We start from the raw sequence: 18,224 nt of genomic DNA on the forward strand, positions 1-18,224 counted from the left end.
AGAGTATTGAGCAAAAGATTGACAAGTTAAACAAATAACTACCGAAATGGAATAATTGCTTTCAGAGCATGAATACAAATAGTACACTGAGAAAAAAGTTTAAAAAAAAGATGGAATTATCAATTCAAAGCGGATTGAGCAAAAGATTGACAAGTTAAACAAATAACTACCGAAATGGAATAATTGCTTACAGAGCATGAATATAGTACACTGAGAAAAAAGTTTAAAAAGAAAGATGGAATTATCAATTCAAAGCGGATTGAGCAAAAGATTGACAAGTTAAACAAATAACTACCGAAATGGAATAATTGCTTACAGAGCATGAATATAGTACACTGAGAAAAAAGTTTAAAAAGAAAGATGGAATTATCAATTCAAAGCGGATTGAGCAAAAGATTGACAAGTTAAACAAATAACTACCGAAATGGAATAATTGCTTACAGAGCATGAATACAAATAGTACACTGAGAAAAAAGTTTAAAAAAAAAGATGGAATTATCAATTCAAAGCGGATTGAGCAAAAGATTGACAAGTTAAACAAATAACTACCGAAATGGAATAATTGCTNATAACGCTCACGTTGGGTCAATTTTGAAAGTAGTCTCGGCTAATAAAATTTCTCCCGAAATAGGAAAGATAGTAGCAGTGAAGAGATGTCAAGTATCAAGCAATAATTTTACTTTATATACCTTTATTACAATGTACTATTCAAAATAAAAAATATTGTTTCGATGAACACTGACTTTCTTTTCTTCCTAAAGTTAAGTATTGTTTATTTGGCCCAAGTTAGCTTTTGAGTTTGACACCCCTGATTTATGGTATTGACTCTTCGGGCTTCCAGTATTTTTTACTCTAGATTCACTTTTCACTTTAAAAAAAAATATGGTAGCTTGACAAGTTAAACAATTAACTACTGAAATGGAATAATTTCTTACAGAGCATGAATATAGTACACTGAGAAAATAAGTTTTAAAAAAAAGATGGAATTATCAATTTTAAGAAGGTTGAACAAAAGATTTTAAATAAAATAATTATCAAATATACACTAAGAAAAAAAAAACTATGGTCAAAATTACCAGAATATGGGAAAATTTGTCGTGTTCCTGACTGTATGAGAATGCAAAAAAGCTCGCTAATTTTTACCGAAGAGCATTGGTAATCATTTTGGTATAATTATAATTGCATATGGCTTTCCAATAGGTAATCAAATTTGGTAAAAATGGTAAAATTTGGTAATTTTAGCATGATATCTTGGAGCATGGTTTAAACATTTATTCGGTTTAACTTACTTTCCAAATTTTCCTTGTCTTACTAAATGTGCGGTAGTAAGAAATATACTTTTGAAAAGCAGAATTTCAGATAAGCCGTTACCATATAAAGGGAACAATTACCAATTATATAGTTTAATATAGTATAGCTTGGTTTCATTGTCAGAATTATGATTCGTTTTTCTTTACTAAGTAAATAATGTGGCGAAATTCGATTATTTAATCATGATACCTTAGAGCATGGCATAAAAACCATTTATTCGTTTAAATTAACATTTCAGTATTGTATTTTTTACTAAACGTTTGGTATTAAAAATTTAATTTTGTAAACCAGAATTTCCGGTAAACCCTTACCACATTAACAAAAAATTACCATGTGAATAGTTTCAATACGGCATATTTTGGATTTATTTACTAGAATTATATATTTGTTTGTTTTTTTTTGGTTCGGTAATTTTAACATTTAACTAGATAACGACCTAATCTTTGTGTTGTTCCGTCACATACGTACAGTGTGCAAAAAAACGGACCATCTGAAATAACTTTTGATCTAATGAATGGATCTTCACGTTCTAGGACTCAATCTTAGTGGGCAGCACGTGGTTAGCAATCTTAATGGATCTTCACGTTCTAGGACTTAATCCTCGAGGGAGTGACTATAAATATGCTGATTAATAAGCGCAGACGAAATTTTAAGTTACGAAATCAGACAGAAAAACGTACTCTCTCTGAATAACATGCTTTTTTTCGACAGATTCAGATTTGTGACCTCCAAAATATAATTCTCGAAATTATGGCCCCATAGTTTAGTCAGGAGTGTGCTTTAATGTTAATTTTACTTTTTGCGTATTTCGATACATCTCGAGAACTATTCAATAGAATTGAAAAAAAAATTTAGTACAATTATAAAATTCTCTTATCCAAAGATAATTCCATTTCAAGAAATAATTTAATTTCAGTTAATAATAGTCGAAAAAATTTGAACTGCATTAGGTATACAATTTTTTACATCATTTCAAAGTATGTAATTTTACATAAACTATATAATTTGAGTGAAATCGGTTAAATAGTTCTCGAGAAATTAAATGTTAAGGAAGTCGTGAATTTAAACTTCGATTACTCAGGAATTATTCTACGCATTTCGCTCGAATTTTGTATTTCGCCTTGTAAAATTACAAATTACTTTGAAATGATGCAAAAAATTGTATACCTTAGAATTCAAAATTTTTTCGGCTTATTGTTAAATAAAATGATAAGAAAATAATAAGTATTTACTAAAAAAAAATTTTTGCATGAAATTTTTTTTTGAGGAAAACGATAATTTTGTGCAAAAATTTTTCAATTCGCTTAAAAAGTTCCCGATATGTAGCGAAATACGCAAAAATTTAAATTAACATTAAGGGGTCCACACTTTGGACCCCTCTCTTGACCAAACTATTGGGACCATATTTCCCAGACTGCGGCTACCCCCTATATTTTGGGGTCAGAGATCCGAATCCTGTAGTGAACCTACTGTAATTATTTTAAAGGCTTCCAAATTCAGAAGTCAAGCTTTGAAAAAAAACTATCCTTGAGTTCAAAATTCGGTTACATCATTCAGGAGAAAAAATGAAGACAAAAGGTGATTCAAAATCTAAAATTAGTTATCTAATTAAAAAGAAACTACCGTTTGCATGATTTTACGTAGGTTAGTAAAAAGAAAACAGAATGTCTTTTTCTATCTTAAAGGGACTATGTTTATTTTGTAACAAATAAATAAATAAAAAAAGGTTTTTGAGATTTCATTCTCCAAAATTATAGTCTCACTGAAGATAAGTTGATTCTTATATAGTTTTAAAAGATAAATTAGCGAAACACAACGTAAACATAGATATGCAATTACCTCAAAAATTCAACTTAGAATACGATATTAACAAAATAGATAGAAAATAAAAAGGTAATTGTACAAAATATATAATAAGAATACATGATTGTTTTCAGTGTTAATTAGTAAAACGAAGTTATATAAATTAATATGGCTTACGCTTTCTAACCTTAAAGTTGCATATACGTCATATGCGAAGGATCTTTTTCCTTATTCTTAGCGACAGGCAATTCATTTACCTTAAGGTCAGTTAGTTTTAAAGAAAAAATGTCCAGTCTAATCATCTGTCATTTTTTCTAAAAAAAGATCTTATGGATCTAGGTAGTTTCAGAAATAGTTTTCCTTTAAATTGAATATGAGTTTAATGGCGTTCTCTATATTTTCTTTACTTATAAATATAATGATTTGACATTTGTCTGAGACTTATATAATATACTGATATTCAAGTTGTGGTCAAAATATGGTAAAATACCTGAATATGATAAAATGTACCGTATTTTTGGCTCTACGGGATCACCAAAAAGCTCGGTATTTTTGGTTGAAGCGCTTTGGTAATGATTCTGGTTAAGTTAACAATACAATATGGTTAGATAATGTGTAATAAAATTCCGTCATTTTATTGTGATACTTTTGGGAGTGGCATCAAAATAATTTATTCCGTCAAATTTACTTTTCACTTTTATATTTTTTACTGAGTGTGTAGGAATAAGAACTATTTTGAAAACTCGAATTTCTGGTAAACCGCTGTCATATGAACGGAAAAATTAAAGAATCGTTTAAGTATCGTATATTTTTATTTTATTAACCACAATAAATAGTTTTTTTTTTGTCAAAAATCTTATTACCGATTTATTTGTTTTCCCAGTGTAGAATTACAATTATAAATGTCAGTATTTAATGACATCATAAAGAAACAATTAAATAAAATTTTTCTTTAGTCAGACAAACTTATTTATTATTTATGTGATGGAATATTTTAAGTAATGAGAGTTATAACATCGATTGATAGTGGAAAAAGTCATTAATAAAAGTTTTAATTCTTTACAATTTGAATTAAAAGCAATAAAAACTTTTACAGAACCAATAATTAAAAATTTTTTTTGTCTGCTTCATTCAAAATAAAAATTGAAAAGTTCGTTTAAAAGTTTGTATACACATTAACAAATAAATGTGATTTATAGTTTTTTTCCCAATACATTTAATAAGCTATAACATTGACTTGTGGTACTTATTCAAGCTAAGTACGATGTTGTTTTTAATTATTTTTAGAAAAAAAATCATCCAATTTTTGAAGCTCTATTGTTAGAAGGAATTGAAAAAAATATCTGAAATTAATAGACTATAAAACTGAATGACACATTTATTATAATTTAAAAATATTTATAGGTTTAAAACTTAACAATCAATTTGTAAAAATAGACAATTGACATTTGTTTTAAACAATCATTGTAAATGGAACACTTTGTACTTTGTTTCTAACTAAAAACATAGGTAATTTTAATTTTATTTAGCATCACACAAAATTTAATGTTCAGAAGAAAATAAAAATTAAAGTAAGCGCTGTTCCTGAATTCAATTATGAAAATCTATACATTCTAAAATAAATGAAAATTGAAAAAATAAATTTTTATACTAAAGGTTATTTTATAAAATAGTAATATGCATATTATTATAGCTATAATTTCATCCAAATCCGCATAAGCTCAAGAAAAATTACCATTCCATTTCATCATCAGTATGTATTCCGGAAATGAATAATATTAAAATGTAATTTCAAAATTGTATATTATTTGATTAATTCCTCTGCCGAGGAGATTACACGTTTATCTAATTAATATTAGCATTGTATGTTTCTAATATTTCATTTAAAAATGATTCTAAGTAAATAACATGCCACTTTAAAAATGAAATAGCATTTGCATGCATCGCATGTTATTTACTAATACCTGTTTGTTAAGGCTATTTTTTTAAAGGCTCCGTCGTAATATGAAATGATGCTGATGCTTTTATGTGAATAATGTGCTATTTTTATAACTGCTACGAGTTTGAAACTTTTACTCATGAATGTTGGGTCAAATGTAGCCTTTCTAAAGACAGCGCTGTATCGCTTATTTTGAAAATGGCGCAAAACGTCAATATGGAGAAAAGCCACAGTGTTGTGAAAATAAAAAGGTGCTTGTGGTCTAATTTTTAATATTTAAAAACTTAATCCAATGCTGCATTACTTGAGCTCATAAAGATTTGCAAAAACTGAGAATAAGGCAGTGATAATGAAGTGAAAAATGTCACCGAATTAGAAGAGATTTTTAAAAAAAGTTTAATATCTTTTAAAATATTTAGATTTAATTTGCCCGTTCCAAATCCCAGATAATACTTCAAGGCAAGATTATATATATTACTTAAATTCATCGCATTACATTATCAAAACACTTAAACTATGGCCTTTTTCATTTTCCTTCGCGAAAAGGCTTAGAAAGACAGAGTTAATGAAAGATTGGATATATCCAGTTAATATTGTTATTTAAATTTAAGGGAGAAAAATATTTTCGTTGATATTATTAAATATTGCATAACAACTTTTTCGGAACATTTGCGTGTAATAATAATGCCTTAATTGCTTCCCTCCTTCTGCAACTTTTCATGCATTCATTAAGTAATAATAAGAACACAACGAAAATACCTAACCAATTTCTTTTAAAGCAATTATATTTTCATCTACATATGAAATACAAACATGTTTAATCTCAATCACAGATTTAAATGAATGAAAAATTGTTTATGCAGATTTAATTATAGTTCTGATTCTGAGAAAACGTTTGGCAAAATTATTCGTACTTGAAAATGGGTATTTTTTGAGCTTTTAAACTGGACTCCAAGACTAGTGCTAAAATAATTATTATAATTTAATTTTAAAACATCAAATTTTCTTTTATTTTTAAGCCTCATAATTATGATAACTGCCTATAAAAATAAAACGTACTTGAAAATGTTATTTACATTTATTTCACATCACTTACTAAAACATATATTATTAAATATTTATGTCTATAAAAACACTTTCAAGCAAAATATTTTTACAAAACAAAATAGTTCAAAGAATTAGATTCAAAACGAATATTTATCTTTTCATTTAAAATTTTAAAATATTATTAACTACATTTTTTATTTCAGTATAAAAAACTTATCAAAATAAGAAAAGCGTTTCTGTATCTCTTTATATCATAAAAAATCAGTTATTGTCCTTCCCTTTTTTTTGTGCTTTCTCATTGGACTGAGGAATATCGTGGTATAATCATTAATAAACGAAGATCTAGATATCTTTGACTATCAATAACAAAAAAATTAATAAATACTTATAAATTAATAAAAAATAAAATAAAAAATAAAATTAATAATAAATAATATAAATTAATACAAAAAATATAAATTAATAAAGGAATGTATAACGTAAATTATAGTTAGTTGTCTCTTATTTAGGGGATCAGTCACATGACTCAAAAAAATTTTTGAGTATCGATGATACTTTTATAGCTTGCATTTAAGTTGCAAACAATTTCAAACATGCCTTAAAAAAATTACTCTCTCTAATTGCATAACTAAGAACGTTATGAGTGATTTCAAGTAAAGTATAGTAGTGGTATTTTCTGTTGAACCCAAAAGGTACATTGAGAAAAATATTCTAGTAAAATCACTTTACTTTGTGGTTACATTGACATTTCTTAGAAACCAAATCTGTATCAATACAATTAGAAACTTTTGAATCTTTTAATTGAATATTTATTTTCGGAATTTTATCGTAGCATTCTGTTTATTGCCCAGAACTCCAAATGGTTGCATGATAATCACCAGAGTTAGTGAGAGAATACCCCTAATTAATCATAAAATTGATTATTGAACAGAAAAAACAACCCGTTTTGAAGCCCCGTTGTAATAATATCCAACTTAGAAAACAATTATAACCTTTAGTTTCGCTTTATAAAATAGCTTTTATAGGTTATAGTTTGAAATTTACATTTAATCATAGGATATATATATTGTTTACATTACACAGTACTATAATAATCACCCGTCGTTCGACTGACGGAAATTCCGACATTATCCTAAACATTTCTCGTCACAGAGTTCTAATATTTTTTTATGACAAGACCTTGTAAAACAAGCAACATCATTATTAGACTTCACGCTTAATGCGCAATTGTACTCCGATCAAAGTATTTTTCCAGATAAAAATTAACTATTTTACAATAATTTAATAAAGGGGTATTGTTAATGTTTTATTTCCTTGTGCAGTAATTCATTAGAATGATGCCGAGGAAGCTTTAAAAATATTAACCAGCCTGAAGGTTGTGATCATTATTTAAAAGAGTTTAGACATTCTTCAGCGTAGGAAAAGATACATTATTTTTTGACTTTTAGAGGAAAGAATATTTAAAGAGAAAATGTGTTTTTGAATAGAGTTATTAAGTTTATTTTTTCCCTTTGTTTTATGGCTTTCAATTCAAGAAACGCTTTTGTCATTTGTGCGTTTTTATACACAAACATCCTTATTAAATTTTTATTCTTTATTTGTTATTCAACTCTAATGAACTATCAGTTTTGACATTGTTTGCGACATGTTCTTTGTCGAAAGTGATAGGTGCTTTACTGTTCAATTCATACAATTAACACTGTTCACCATAATAATAAGCACCGAATAATTCTCCATTTCTACTGTATTTTTTACTTATTTATTAATTTATTTTTCCGTAAAATAACCTCTTGAATCCAAATCTGTCCCTTTTTTACCCTACCGCCCAGTGTTTTCCGGAGAAATTCACTTTCTATAACTTTTCGTTAAAATTGTTAATTTGATATTGCAACTAAATTAATTTGGATGAGATAACTACTATTTACTTTTATTACCTTAAATATAATCGTGCGAAAAAATAAAAAAATAGAAACATACAATTTAAAATTCACATTTACCTACTATTAACATTAAAACTTTTCTCGGATCCGGTAATGATTTTGATCAAATATAGGTCGGGGTTGGACTCCAGCTCTTAGAAAAATCCGGAGTCAGAGCTGGAGTTGGAGTCGAACATTTCAACTACCGTCTCCGCAGCGTTGCTAATCATAGTGAAATTTTCAATCTGTAAATAGAGGACTAAGAACAGAAAGGTTTGGGGTTCAGACGCGACATATGCTTTGGCTCGTTTACGGAAAAGAGGTTTCAGACTTGGACTCGTAATAAAATTTTCATTACGGCTTTTAAACAAATACTTAATTGAGTTCCATTTTTTACTGATCGCTTTTCGTTTTACAGGTTAGTGACAAAAAAGTTTCAGTGAGTAATTTCCTTGTTTATGTATCAAAGATCAGAGGCTAGACCGCAAAATTTAGCCTTTATCTGGCATGCAACTCGGTCTTGGGTGAAATCGAACCTGAACTCATCTCTACAATATTTCCTCCATTCCATACATGAAGAGTTTCCGGCGTCCTGTACTCCACAATTTGTGCACTACAGTCTCTGATGTCCATTACCTAATGAAAATCCTAGCTCCTATGTCTAGTTAAATTTCTTTTTTACGGTTTTGAAACCATTCTAGTTCTAAATGGTTAAAACACCGTATAATTTTGTATTCATGTTTTTTTTCCACCATACTAGTTGTAAACGGTTTCAAAACCGTAAAGATTAAAAAAAATTACCGTAAACTTTACGGTTAATTGGATAGATAGACTGTTGCTGGTTATTTTTGCTGCTGGTTTTCCCGTAATTTTAGAATAAAAATTCTAACAGTGCACTGTGTTACAATTGAAAGTGTCATAGTACACTAAATATGACTAAAATTTATTTCTAGACAAATATTGAAGCCTGTTCAATAGCTAATTTAGTTTCAGGAGATGCTGTAATCCAACAGGGATCTAAATCTTTATTTACTGATAATAATAAATTATTCATCATGCCTGATATTCATTTTATATAACCCCTCCTAACATTAAGCACCACAAGCTATTGCAGGCCAAGGCTATCAACAACACTCTCTCTCGGCAATTTTACCACCTAGCACTGTCTTTCCTTTTCCTCTCCCGGTTTGTGATTCCTTTTTTCTCCTAAATTTAAGAAATATCTATTTTATTTCTTTTCAAAGATTGAATTGTATAACGCTTTTTAAAATATTGGAGTTTCAAAGCACTACTATAATGTTGATCCGTTATATTGGTGCCTTGAATCGAGTAACCTTGCTGCAACCTTAAATGTGTGTTAAACTGAACAAGGTTATGGTTCTAATTGAATTATTTGATAGCATGATAAAGTACAAGAAAAATTGATTTAAACGATATTATACGGTTCCAATTAACACCGTATTATGTTTGCAGTAAATTTGAACGATATAATGGTTTTTTTACGTGAAATCAGAAATTATGCTTTTCTAAAAAAATCTTCCTTTTTTTATTAATTAAATTACTGATTAGGAAATTAAGATTAAGTTACTAATAAGAAATTAAAGAAAAAATAAATTATTTTTTTGAATAAAATATTTCCTATTTTTCTTTCACTTTAAAATTCCACTAAAATTGGGAATTTCATGCATGATAACAATCTCAAATACACAGTTTTATAAACCGAAAATTAAACGAAACTTTTAATACTTCTCAATAACACATTTTATTTCAAATTACTCATGCTTATTAAAAAAACATTAACGTTTGAATTTTTTATATGAAGTGGCGCTAAAAAGCAACTGTTAAAAAAGTGGTTATTTTTTTTAACCAACTGAATATTTTCTTCTGTTAGCTACTACTTAATTTTTGAAAAGAATTAAGAACATTCTTTTGATGTGAAAACTGTCTTTTTTCAGATAAACAGAATTCTCGCAGAAATCTCGTTATTCGCGTATGTCATGCTAGGTCAACATGGGTTAAAGTGCAATACTTTCCCACTGTAGAATCTTCATCTGTGCTTTCTTAACGTTTACTCTACTATTGGTACTCGTGGCATTTCAATTTGAAAAACACTTTACCTTAATTTTGTTTTGTTTTGTTTTTGTTTTTGTAATTTTTTGTTTTTTGTTTTTTTGTGATAGGTATACACGTTTATACAGTGAATTCTAGACACAGCATTAAGCAGAATTTCATTTAAACCAAAGGATTTGCAAAACTTTTTAATTAGCTATTATTGATGTATTAATTATTTAATTTATTTATTTATTAGTATTTTCCATACTATTTAATTACTTTATTTATTTTTGTTTATTTATTTGCAATACGACGAAATTTATAATCATCAAGCGAAGTATCTTTTAACAGTCAAAGCGTAATGAGAGTGATTACGATTGTAAAAATGCTATTTCAAGCTTCGAAAAATATGAGGACACTGTAACTTATTACCAATATATAGTAAAAAGAAATTAAAATGTTTTCTTCTTTTAAAAAAATAAAATGAAGCACTACTTATAATAATGAACTTGGAATGTATAGCAGAAAAATATACTCGTAATAAAGAAAAATGAAACAAGCATTCATCAAAGATTTCGCCTTCAAGATAAAAATATCCCTTGCAAAATAAAGGAAAACATGGCAAGAAATGCATTTTACTTTACATAAATTGTAATTAAATACTTAACATAGTACTGAGATATAATTTTTTTTTTGTCGAGTCTTATAACATTATTTTACTATTTTAATGCAGCAAAATCTTAATCTTTCTGTTTAACGAAGGACAGAAAACCGGACTAAAACGGAGTTTTTGTTTGGCACTAGTTGATTGCGTTTTGCGAAATTTTATTAAATGTTTACAGTCATAGACTGTCAACATTTAATAAAATTTCGATTCATAGTTTGCAAGATTAAATTTAAAAGAAAAAACACATACTACCCATGTTATAATTATTTTTTTATTGAGTTATAATTATTTCTTTTTTATCGAGTCTTATAACATTATTTTACTATTTTAATGCAACAAAATCTAATCTTTCTGTTTAACGAAAGACAGAAAACCAGACTAAAACGGAGTTTTTGTTTGGCACTAGTTGGTTGCGTTTTGCGAAATTTTACTAAATGTTTACGGTCTAAAAATTTACGAATCATACTTTGCGAGATCAAATTTAGAAGAAAAAACACATACTATCCATGTTATTATTATTTTTTGATTGATATTTAATTATTTCTTTTTTATCGAGTCTTATAACATTATTTTACTATTTTAATGCAGCAAAATCTTAATCTTTCTGTTTAACGAAGGACAGAAAACCGGACTAAAACGGAGTTTTTGTTTGGCACTAGTTGATTGCGTTTTGCGAAATTTTATTAAATGTTTACAGTCANTTTCTCTCTTCTTCACTATATTCCTCCATTTCATCTAAGAATATCAATCGTCCTTACCTCAAACTGTTTCTTTTTGAGAGGGCCGCGTTGAGACAACACCACCTATCTCGGTGGTGTTGCTCCGCAGCGTTGCTAATCATAGTGAAATTTTCAATCTGTAAATAGAGGACTAAGAACCGAAAGGTTTGGGATTCAGACACGACGTATGCTTTGGCTCGTTTACGAAAAAAAGGTTTCAGACTTGGACTCGTAATAAAATTTTCATTAAAATTTTTACGGCTTTTAAACAAATACTTAATTGAGTTCCATTTTTTACTTATCGCTTTTCGTTTTACAGGCTAGTAACAAAAAGGTTTTAGTGAGTAATTTCCTTGTTTAGGTTTTTAAGACCAGAGGCTAGACTGCAGAAATTTAGCCTTTATCTGACATGTAACTCGGTCTTGGATGAAATCGAACCTGAACTCATCTCTACAATATTTCCTCCATTCCCTTCACTACAAGAAGTGTTTCCAGTATCCTGCACTCCCAAATTTGTGGACTGCAGTGTCCGATGTCCATTACCTAATGAAAATCCTAGCTCCTATTTCTAGTTAAATTTCCTTTTTACGGTTTTTAAACCATTCTAGTAATAAATGGTTAAAAAACCTTATAGTTTTGTATTCATGGTTTTTTTCACCATACTAGTTGTAAACGGTTTCAAAACCGTAAAGATAAAAAAAAATTACCGCACACTTTACGGTTAATTGGATAGACAGACTGCTGCTGGCTACTTTTGCTGCTGGTTTACCCATAATTTTAGAATAAAAATTCTAACGGCGAACTGTGTTACAATTGAAAACGTCAATGAGAACTAAATATGACTAAAATGAAATCAGAAATTATGCTTTTCTAAAAAATCTTCCACTTTTATTAATTAAAATAATAATTGGGAAATTAATATTTAGTTGCTAATAAGGAAATAAAGAAGAAATAAATTATTTTTCTGAATAAAATATTTCCTATTTTTCTTTCACTTTAAAATTCCAATAAAATTGGGAATTTCATGCCTGATAACAATCTCAAATACGCAGTTTTATAGACCGAAAATTAAACGGCACTTTTAATAATTCTCAGCAACACATTTTATTTCGAAATTTCTCATGCTTATTAAAAAAAACATTAACGTCTGAATTTTTTATATGCCGTGACGCTGAAAAGCTACTGTTATTTTTTTTAACCAACTGAATATTTTCTTCTGTTAGCTACTACTTGATTTTTGAAAAGAATTAAGAACATTTTTTTTATGTGAAAACTGTCCTGTTTCAAATAAGCAGAATTCTCGCAGAAATCTTGTAATTCACGTGACATTTTTGTCATGCTAGGTCAACATGGGTTAAAGTGCAATACTTTCCCACTATAGAATCTTCATCTGTGTTTTCCTAACGTTTACTCTACTATTGGTTCTCGGGGCACTTCAATTTGAAAAACACTTTACCTTAATTTTGTTTTTTTAATCATTAATATGATAGGTATACAAATTATACAGTAAATTCTAGACACAGCATAAAGCAGGTTTTCATTTAGAACAAAACATTTGCAAAACTTTTTAATTAACTATTATTGATGCATTAATTATTTAATTTATTTATTTATTGGTATTTTCCATACTATTTAATTACTTTATTAATTTTTGTTTATTTATTTGCAACGCGACGAAATTTATAATCATCAAGTGAAGTACCTTTTAACACTCAGAACGTAATTATGATTGATTATGATTGATCAGTGATTATGATTGTAAAAATGCTATTTCAAGCTTCGAAAAATATGAGGACACTGTAACTTATTACCAATATATAGTAAAAATAAATTAAAATGTTTTCTTTCCTTAAAAAAGTAAAATGAAGCACTATTTAATAATGAACTTGGAATGTATAACAGGAAAATATAATAAAGAAAACTGAAGCAAACATTCATTAAAGATTTCGTCTTCAAAATAAAAATATCCCTTGCAAAATAAAGGAAAACATCGCAAGAAATGCATTTTACTTTAAATAAATTGTAATTAAATACTTAACATAGTACTGAGATATAATTATTGTTTTTGTCGAATCGTTTAACATTATTTCACTATTTTAATGCAGCAAAATCTTAATCTTTCGGTTTAATAAAAGACAGAAAAATGTATTCAATCGGAGTTTTTGTTTGACACTAGTTGATTGCGTATTGCGAAATTTTACTAAATGTTTACGTTCTAAAAATTTACGAATCATACTTTGCGAGATCAAATTTAAAAGAAAAAACACATATTATCCATGTTACAATTATTCTTTGATTGAGATTTAATTATTTCTTTTTTATCGAGTCTTATAACATTATTTTACTATTTTAATGCAACAAAATCTAATCTTTCTGTTTAACGAAAGACAGAAAACCAGACTAAAATGGAGTTTTTGTTTGGCACTAGTTGATTGCGTTTTGCGAAATTTTATTAAATGTTTACAGTCTAAAATTTACGAATCATAGTTTGCAAGATTAAATTTAAAGAAAAAAAAGAAACACATACCATCCATGTTATTCCAATGATCTTCATCCTTTTCTTCGAACATACTTTCTTCACCGAAATCTTCCTCAATCACCACCGTAGTCTTCTTGAAAAGCCGCATCTTGTGAGACACAATAGCACAGTACAGAAAAAAATTGCAAACTAAGAGAGATTAAATTTCAGACAAAACTCATAACGTTGCTTCATGAACGACGTCCTGCAGAAAAGAAGGAAAATAACTCTAATTACACTCTCATAAAATTCGCGAAATTCAAAATCCATTCGTTTCTCGAATCCTTTCCTTGAAGAAATTATAAGGTTTTATCATCGTGCAATCGTTTGTAATGGGTGCGATAAGCTATTTGATATGCTGTCCAGAGACCGTCCAAGGCCGGCGCTGGACATCGGGCAGTCTTTGGGTCATCAGAATGGGGTGGGAGTCCGGGAACGTGTCACGCTAGTTGACTGGATTGGCTCACGACTTCTCCTGGACTAATTTCTAGGACATGCTTGCTTGATACTTGTCGTTCTGGAAAGATTAAAATGTTCGAAAACATTTACATTGTTTGTTGAAGGTAATAAAGTTAATAGAACGTACGGCTGGTCCCAAAAAAATTCTTTTTTTTTTTTTCATTCTGATGAGGGTTGTGTTGAGGAAAAAGTTTTAAAAATATGTGGTTTTTTTATTCTGTTTACACATTTTCATTGATTTTTTTTTAAGATGTTCGTATGTTGCAATAGTTATTACAGTGTATATAATAAAACAATAAAAGAAGTGAAACAGCATATTTCGGTTTATCACTGAGAAAAAAATATGGTCAAAAATACTGGAATATGGTAAAATTTACCATGTTTCTGGCTCTAGGGAAACACCAAAGAGCTCAACAATTTTCACCGAAGCGCTTTGATAATAATTTTTGTAAAATTAACAGTAAACTGTAATTTTATAATATGCTGTAAAATTGTGAGACGTAATAAATTTCAGTAATTTTATCATGATAGCCAAGAGCATGGCATAAAATCCTTTATTGGATTAAATTTACTTTTCAGTTTCGTATTAATACTAAATGTGAGGTAATAAAACTATAATTTTGAAAACCAGAATTTCCGGTAAACCGTTAAAATATGAACGGAAAAATTATCAATTTAAATACCGAATATTTTGGTTCCATTAGTTAGAAATATGTTGTTGTTTTTTACCAGGAATTTTATTACCCATAAGAATAGTGTAATTTTACCGGAATTATTTTACCACCACCTCGTATAGTTACCACTATTTTTGGTGTTGGAGGTAAACTAAATTGTTTTACAGTGCAAGTAGTCAAACTTTTTTTAATTTACTTTTACACTGTTATAGTTTTATTTATTTACTTATTCATTATTTGCTTTTTGTTCACTAACAACATATATTTTCATACGGATTAGAAAAAATTTGTGGTTTTATACGAAACATTTCGCTTTAAAAACAAGCAAATTTTTAATAATAAATTCGCACTATTTCCTTTTAGCAAATTGTTATTTTGTCAATTTTATGCAATTGTTTAAAATTTCATGTAATTTTTTAACTCTGCACTCAAAAATGTATTTACTTTGACTCAGCATCAGAAATGATGACAACTATACACCAACACTTTTAAAAAAAGATTGAATGATTAATTTATCTCTTTTTGAATATTTTCAGGTACACTATACATTTTCGGGTACAATACGCATAGCTGTCGCATCCATTTTTAAAAAAGTTTTAGGTAACGATACCAAACAAGACATTTCAGGAAATCTGAGAACTGCAACTCCAAAAATTATTCATGAATTTTATGATTGCTTAAAAATGTTTGAAAGAAAACATAGAACTGGTAATAGAAGAATGAAACAATGATTCTGCTATCAATGAAATAAAACGTCGCAACTAAGTATTTAAAGTTCAGCTTTTTCAATTTATAATAAATTAGTTTTCAAACTAAAATATCCAATAACTTCTATGAATGCCTCCCGGAAAAAGGCTGAATTTTCAATTTTGATTTTGTCTTCCTTCAATTTAAACAGATTGACAAAAAAATAACTTAAAGTCCGGTATTTTATCAACGTTTTAGACACTTTTACATACTTAAATGATATTTTCAATTATTCAATTATTACATATTCTTATTAAATCTCTTTATTGGGGGAGAATCTTGTAATCAAAATTTAATTTAATTTTTTCATACCTCTATTGGATTTCTGTGCCTGTTGATATCACAAACAATTACTTCAGCTTTTACTATTTATAACAAGTTAGTTTTCAAACTAAAATATTCAATAACTTCTATGAATGCCTCCCGGAAAAAGGCTACGTTTTTAATTTTGATTTGTTCTTCCTTCAATTTAAGCAGATTGACAAGTATTTTGTCAACGTTTTAAACACTTTTACATACTTTAGTGATATTTTTAATTATTCAAAAGCTTAACTACAACTAACTTAGTTGAAATAAAAAAAAATTCCTGTTATGTCAAGTAAGATCAATGAAAAACTTTCACAGTAATTAAATAATTAATTAAGTTGTCATCTTCATATCTTCAACATGATATGGTATGAATAAAATGTTTTTAAAATAAGGTCACATTGTTGCACATACTTGTGCAATAATTCCAAAAATGGTGCTGAAAATTTCAACTATTATCAATTTAAAACCATTTGTAAGCTCAACATGTTTTACCTAATAATGTAATCAATAAAGATTGATTTAATTATTTATTTAATTCAAGGTAATTTTGTTTGGAAAATGCTAGATTAAAACTAATGCTTTTTTAAAGCTATTTACCGGGAGAAATTTTTTTTAAAAATGTTCCATTAGATTTATGTATATAAAAAAGCTAATTTTTTACAACGTTTCTATTGTTCATAGTGGACTTATGGTTAAAACATGGTTCCCACCTTTATCACTAAAGTCAAGCATCACTGGTAACGGTCAGTGTGCGGGTTGGTGACCACTTTGATCAGCCTGCGAAGGGACCGAAGACGTGCAAAACGGGGGAGCCATCCCCTCCACAGAGGACTAAAATTATGATGACATGCCTTCGAATCATCATCAGCAATGTCAGCCAAACTGTCGCCAACAGCCCATTATGCAGCTCTATTGAGACGTATACTTCTATGTTCTTATTAAATCTCTTTATTGGGGGAGAATCCTTGTAATCAAAATGTAATTTAATTATTTTCATACCTCTATTAAATTTCTATGCCTGTTGACATCACAAACAATTACTTTATTCATTACAATCGTTACTTCATTATTTACTAAGAATCATTTCCTTTCTGATCGCTTACGAGCAGAATTATTCATCATTTACTGCAAATCAAAATTTATCGTGACTCAAAATTTGGACACATTTTGATAAGTACGAGCAATTAAGCTTGAGTGGCCCTCTTCGCTGAATGGAAATACAAGTTACAATCGTTTCCTTACTCCTATACGCATTTTGACCCTTGTACAGCAAGCCAAGGTACGCACATCTTAACTGCAACAATAAGCTGGGTGACAGCATAGGTTTCAATCAATTTCTGAGTACAGAAAACTGAGCTTATATCCAAACAGAATTCATCATTAATATACTTTTTCCCCATTTCTAACTAACTAATGTGCACAAATTTCAACTAGAGCTCCATGCTTGATTACAATAAATATTTAAAAAGATTTCCGTTGTTGCAAAAAAAATTTTTTAGCACAGCACGGAAAAAAATTATCCTAAATAATTTTTGATCTAATGATCTGATTCTTCACGTAAAAGGACTCGATCTTTATAGTTGGAAAGGGAGACCTCAAATGCGCAATTTAATCAGTGTGGAGAATATTTTAAGGTATGAGGCCTTTTTATTCGACGCATTCGGATTTCTAACCCACAAAATGCAAGAGGTAGCCGCAATCTGCGAAATATAGTCCCAATAGTTTAGTTTAGTTTAGTTTAGTTTAGTTTAGTTTAGTTTAGTTTAGTTTAGTTTAGTTTAGTTTAGTTTAGTTTAGTAGAGTTTAGTTTAGTTTAGTTTAGTTTAGTTTAGTTTAGTTTAGTTTAGCTAAGTTTAGCTTAGTTTAGTTCAGTTTAGTTTAGTTTTGTTGAACCCCTTAAAGCTAATTTTACCTTAGCTCGAGAATTTCTTAAGCTCATCAATAAAGTTTTGCACGCAATTATAAAATCTGTTAATCCAATGATAATTCCATACAGAATATAATTTTTAATTTATATAATAAAATATAAAAATATAAATTATATAAAAATGTAATATAGT

The 18,224-nt window shown here is 28.4% G+C and overlaps 2 protein-coding genes across 2 annotated transcripts in view; one reads left to right on the forward strand and one right to left on the reverse strand.

Annotated features, from left to right (window-relative positions):
• Positions 1 to 14,492, reverse strand: part of LOC107454901 (patched domain-containing protein 3) — a 130,285-nt gene extending 115,793 nt beyond the window's left edge. Inside the window, exon 1 of the mRNA XM_043042915.2 lies at positions 13,985 to 14,492. Coding sequence (XP_042898849.1) covers positions 13,985 to 14,084 — 100 coding nt within the window. The 5' untranslated portion in view covers positions 14,085 to 14,492. The remainder of the gene's footprint in view (positions 1 to 13,984) is intronic.
• The window catches only part of LOC110282168 (Partner of Bursicon), a 103,825-nt gene that overhangs the window by 34,954 nt on the left and 50,647 nt on the right, over positions 1 to 18,224 (forward strand). Inside the window, exon 2 of the mRNA XM_071182914.1 lies at positions 16,846 to 17,083. Within this exon, the coding sequence (XP_071039015.1) occupies positions 17,035 to 17,083 (49 nt within the window). The 5' untranslated portion in view covers positions 16,846 to 17,034. The remainder of the gene's footprint in view (positions 1 to 16,845; positions 17,084 to 18,224) is intronic.

Source organism: Parasteatoda tepidariorum, chromosome 7 (assembly GCF_043381705.1).
Source record: "Parasteatoda tepidariorum isolate YZ-2023 chromosome 7, CAS_Ptep_4.0, whole genome shotgun sequence".
In the NCBI taxonomy this organism is placed as follows: Eukaryota; Metazoa; Arthropoda; class Arachnida; order Araneae; family Theridiidae; genus Parasteatoda; species Parasteatoda tepidariorum.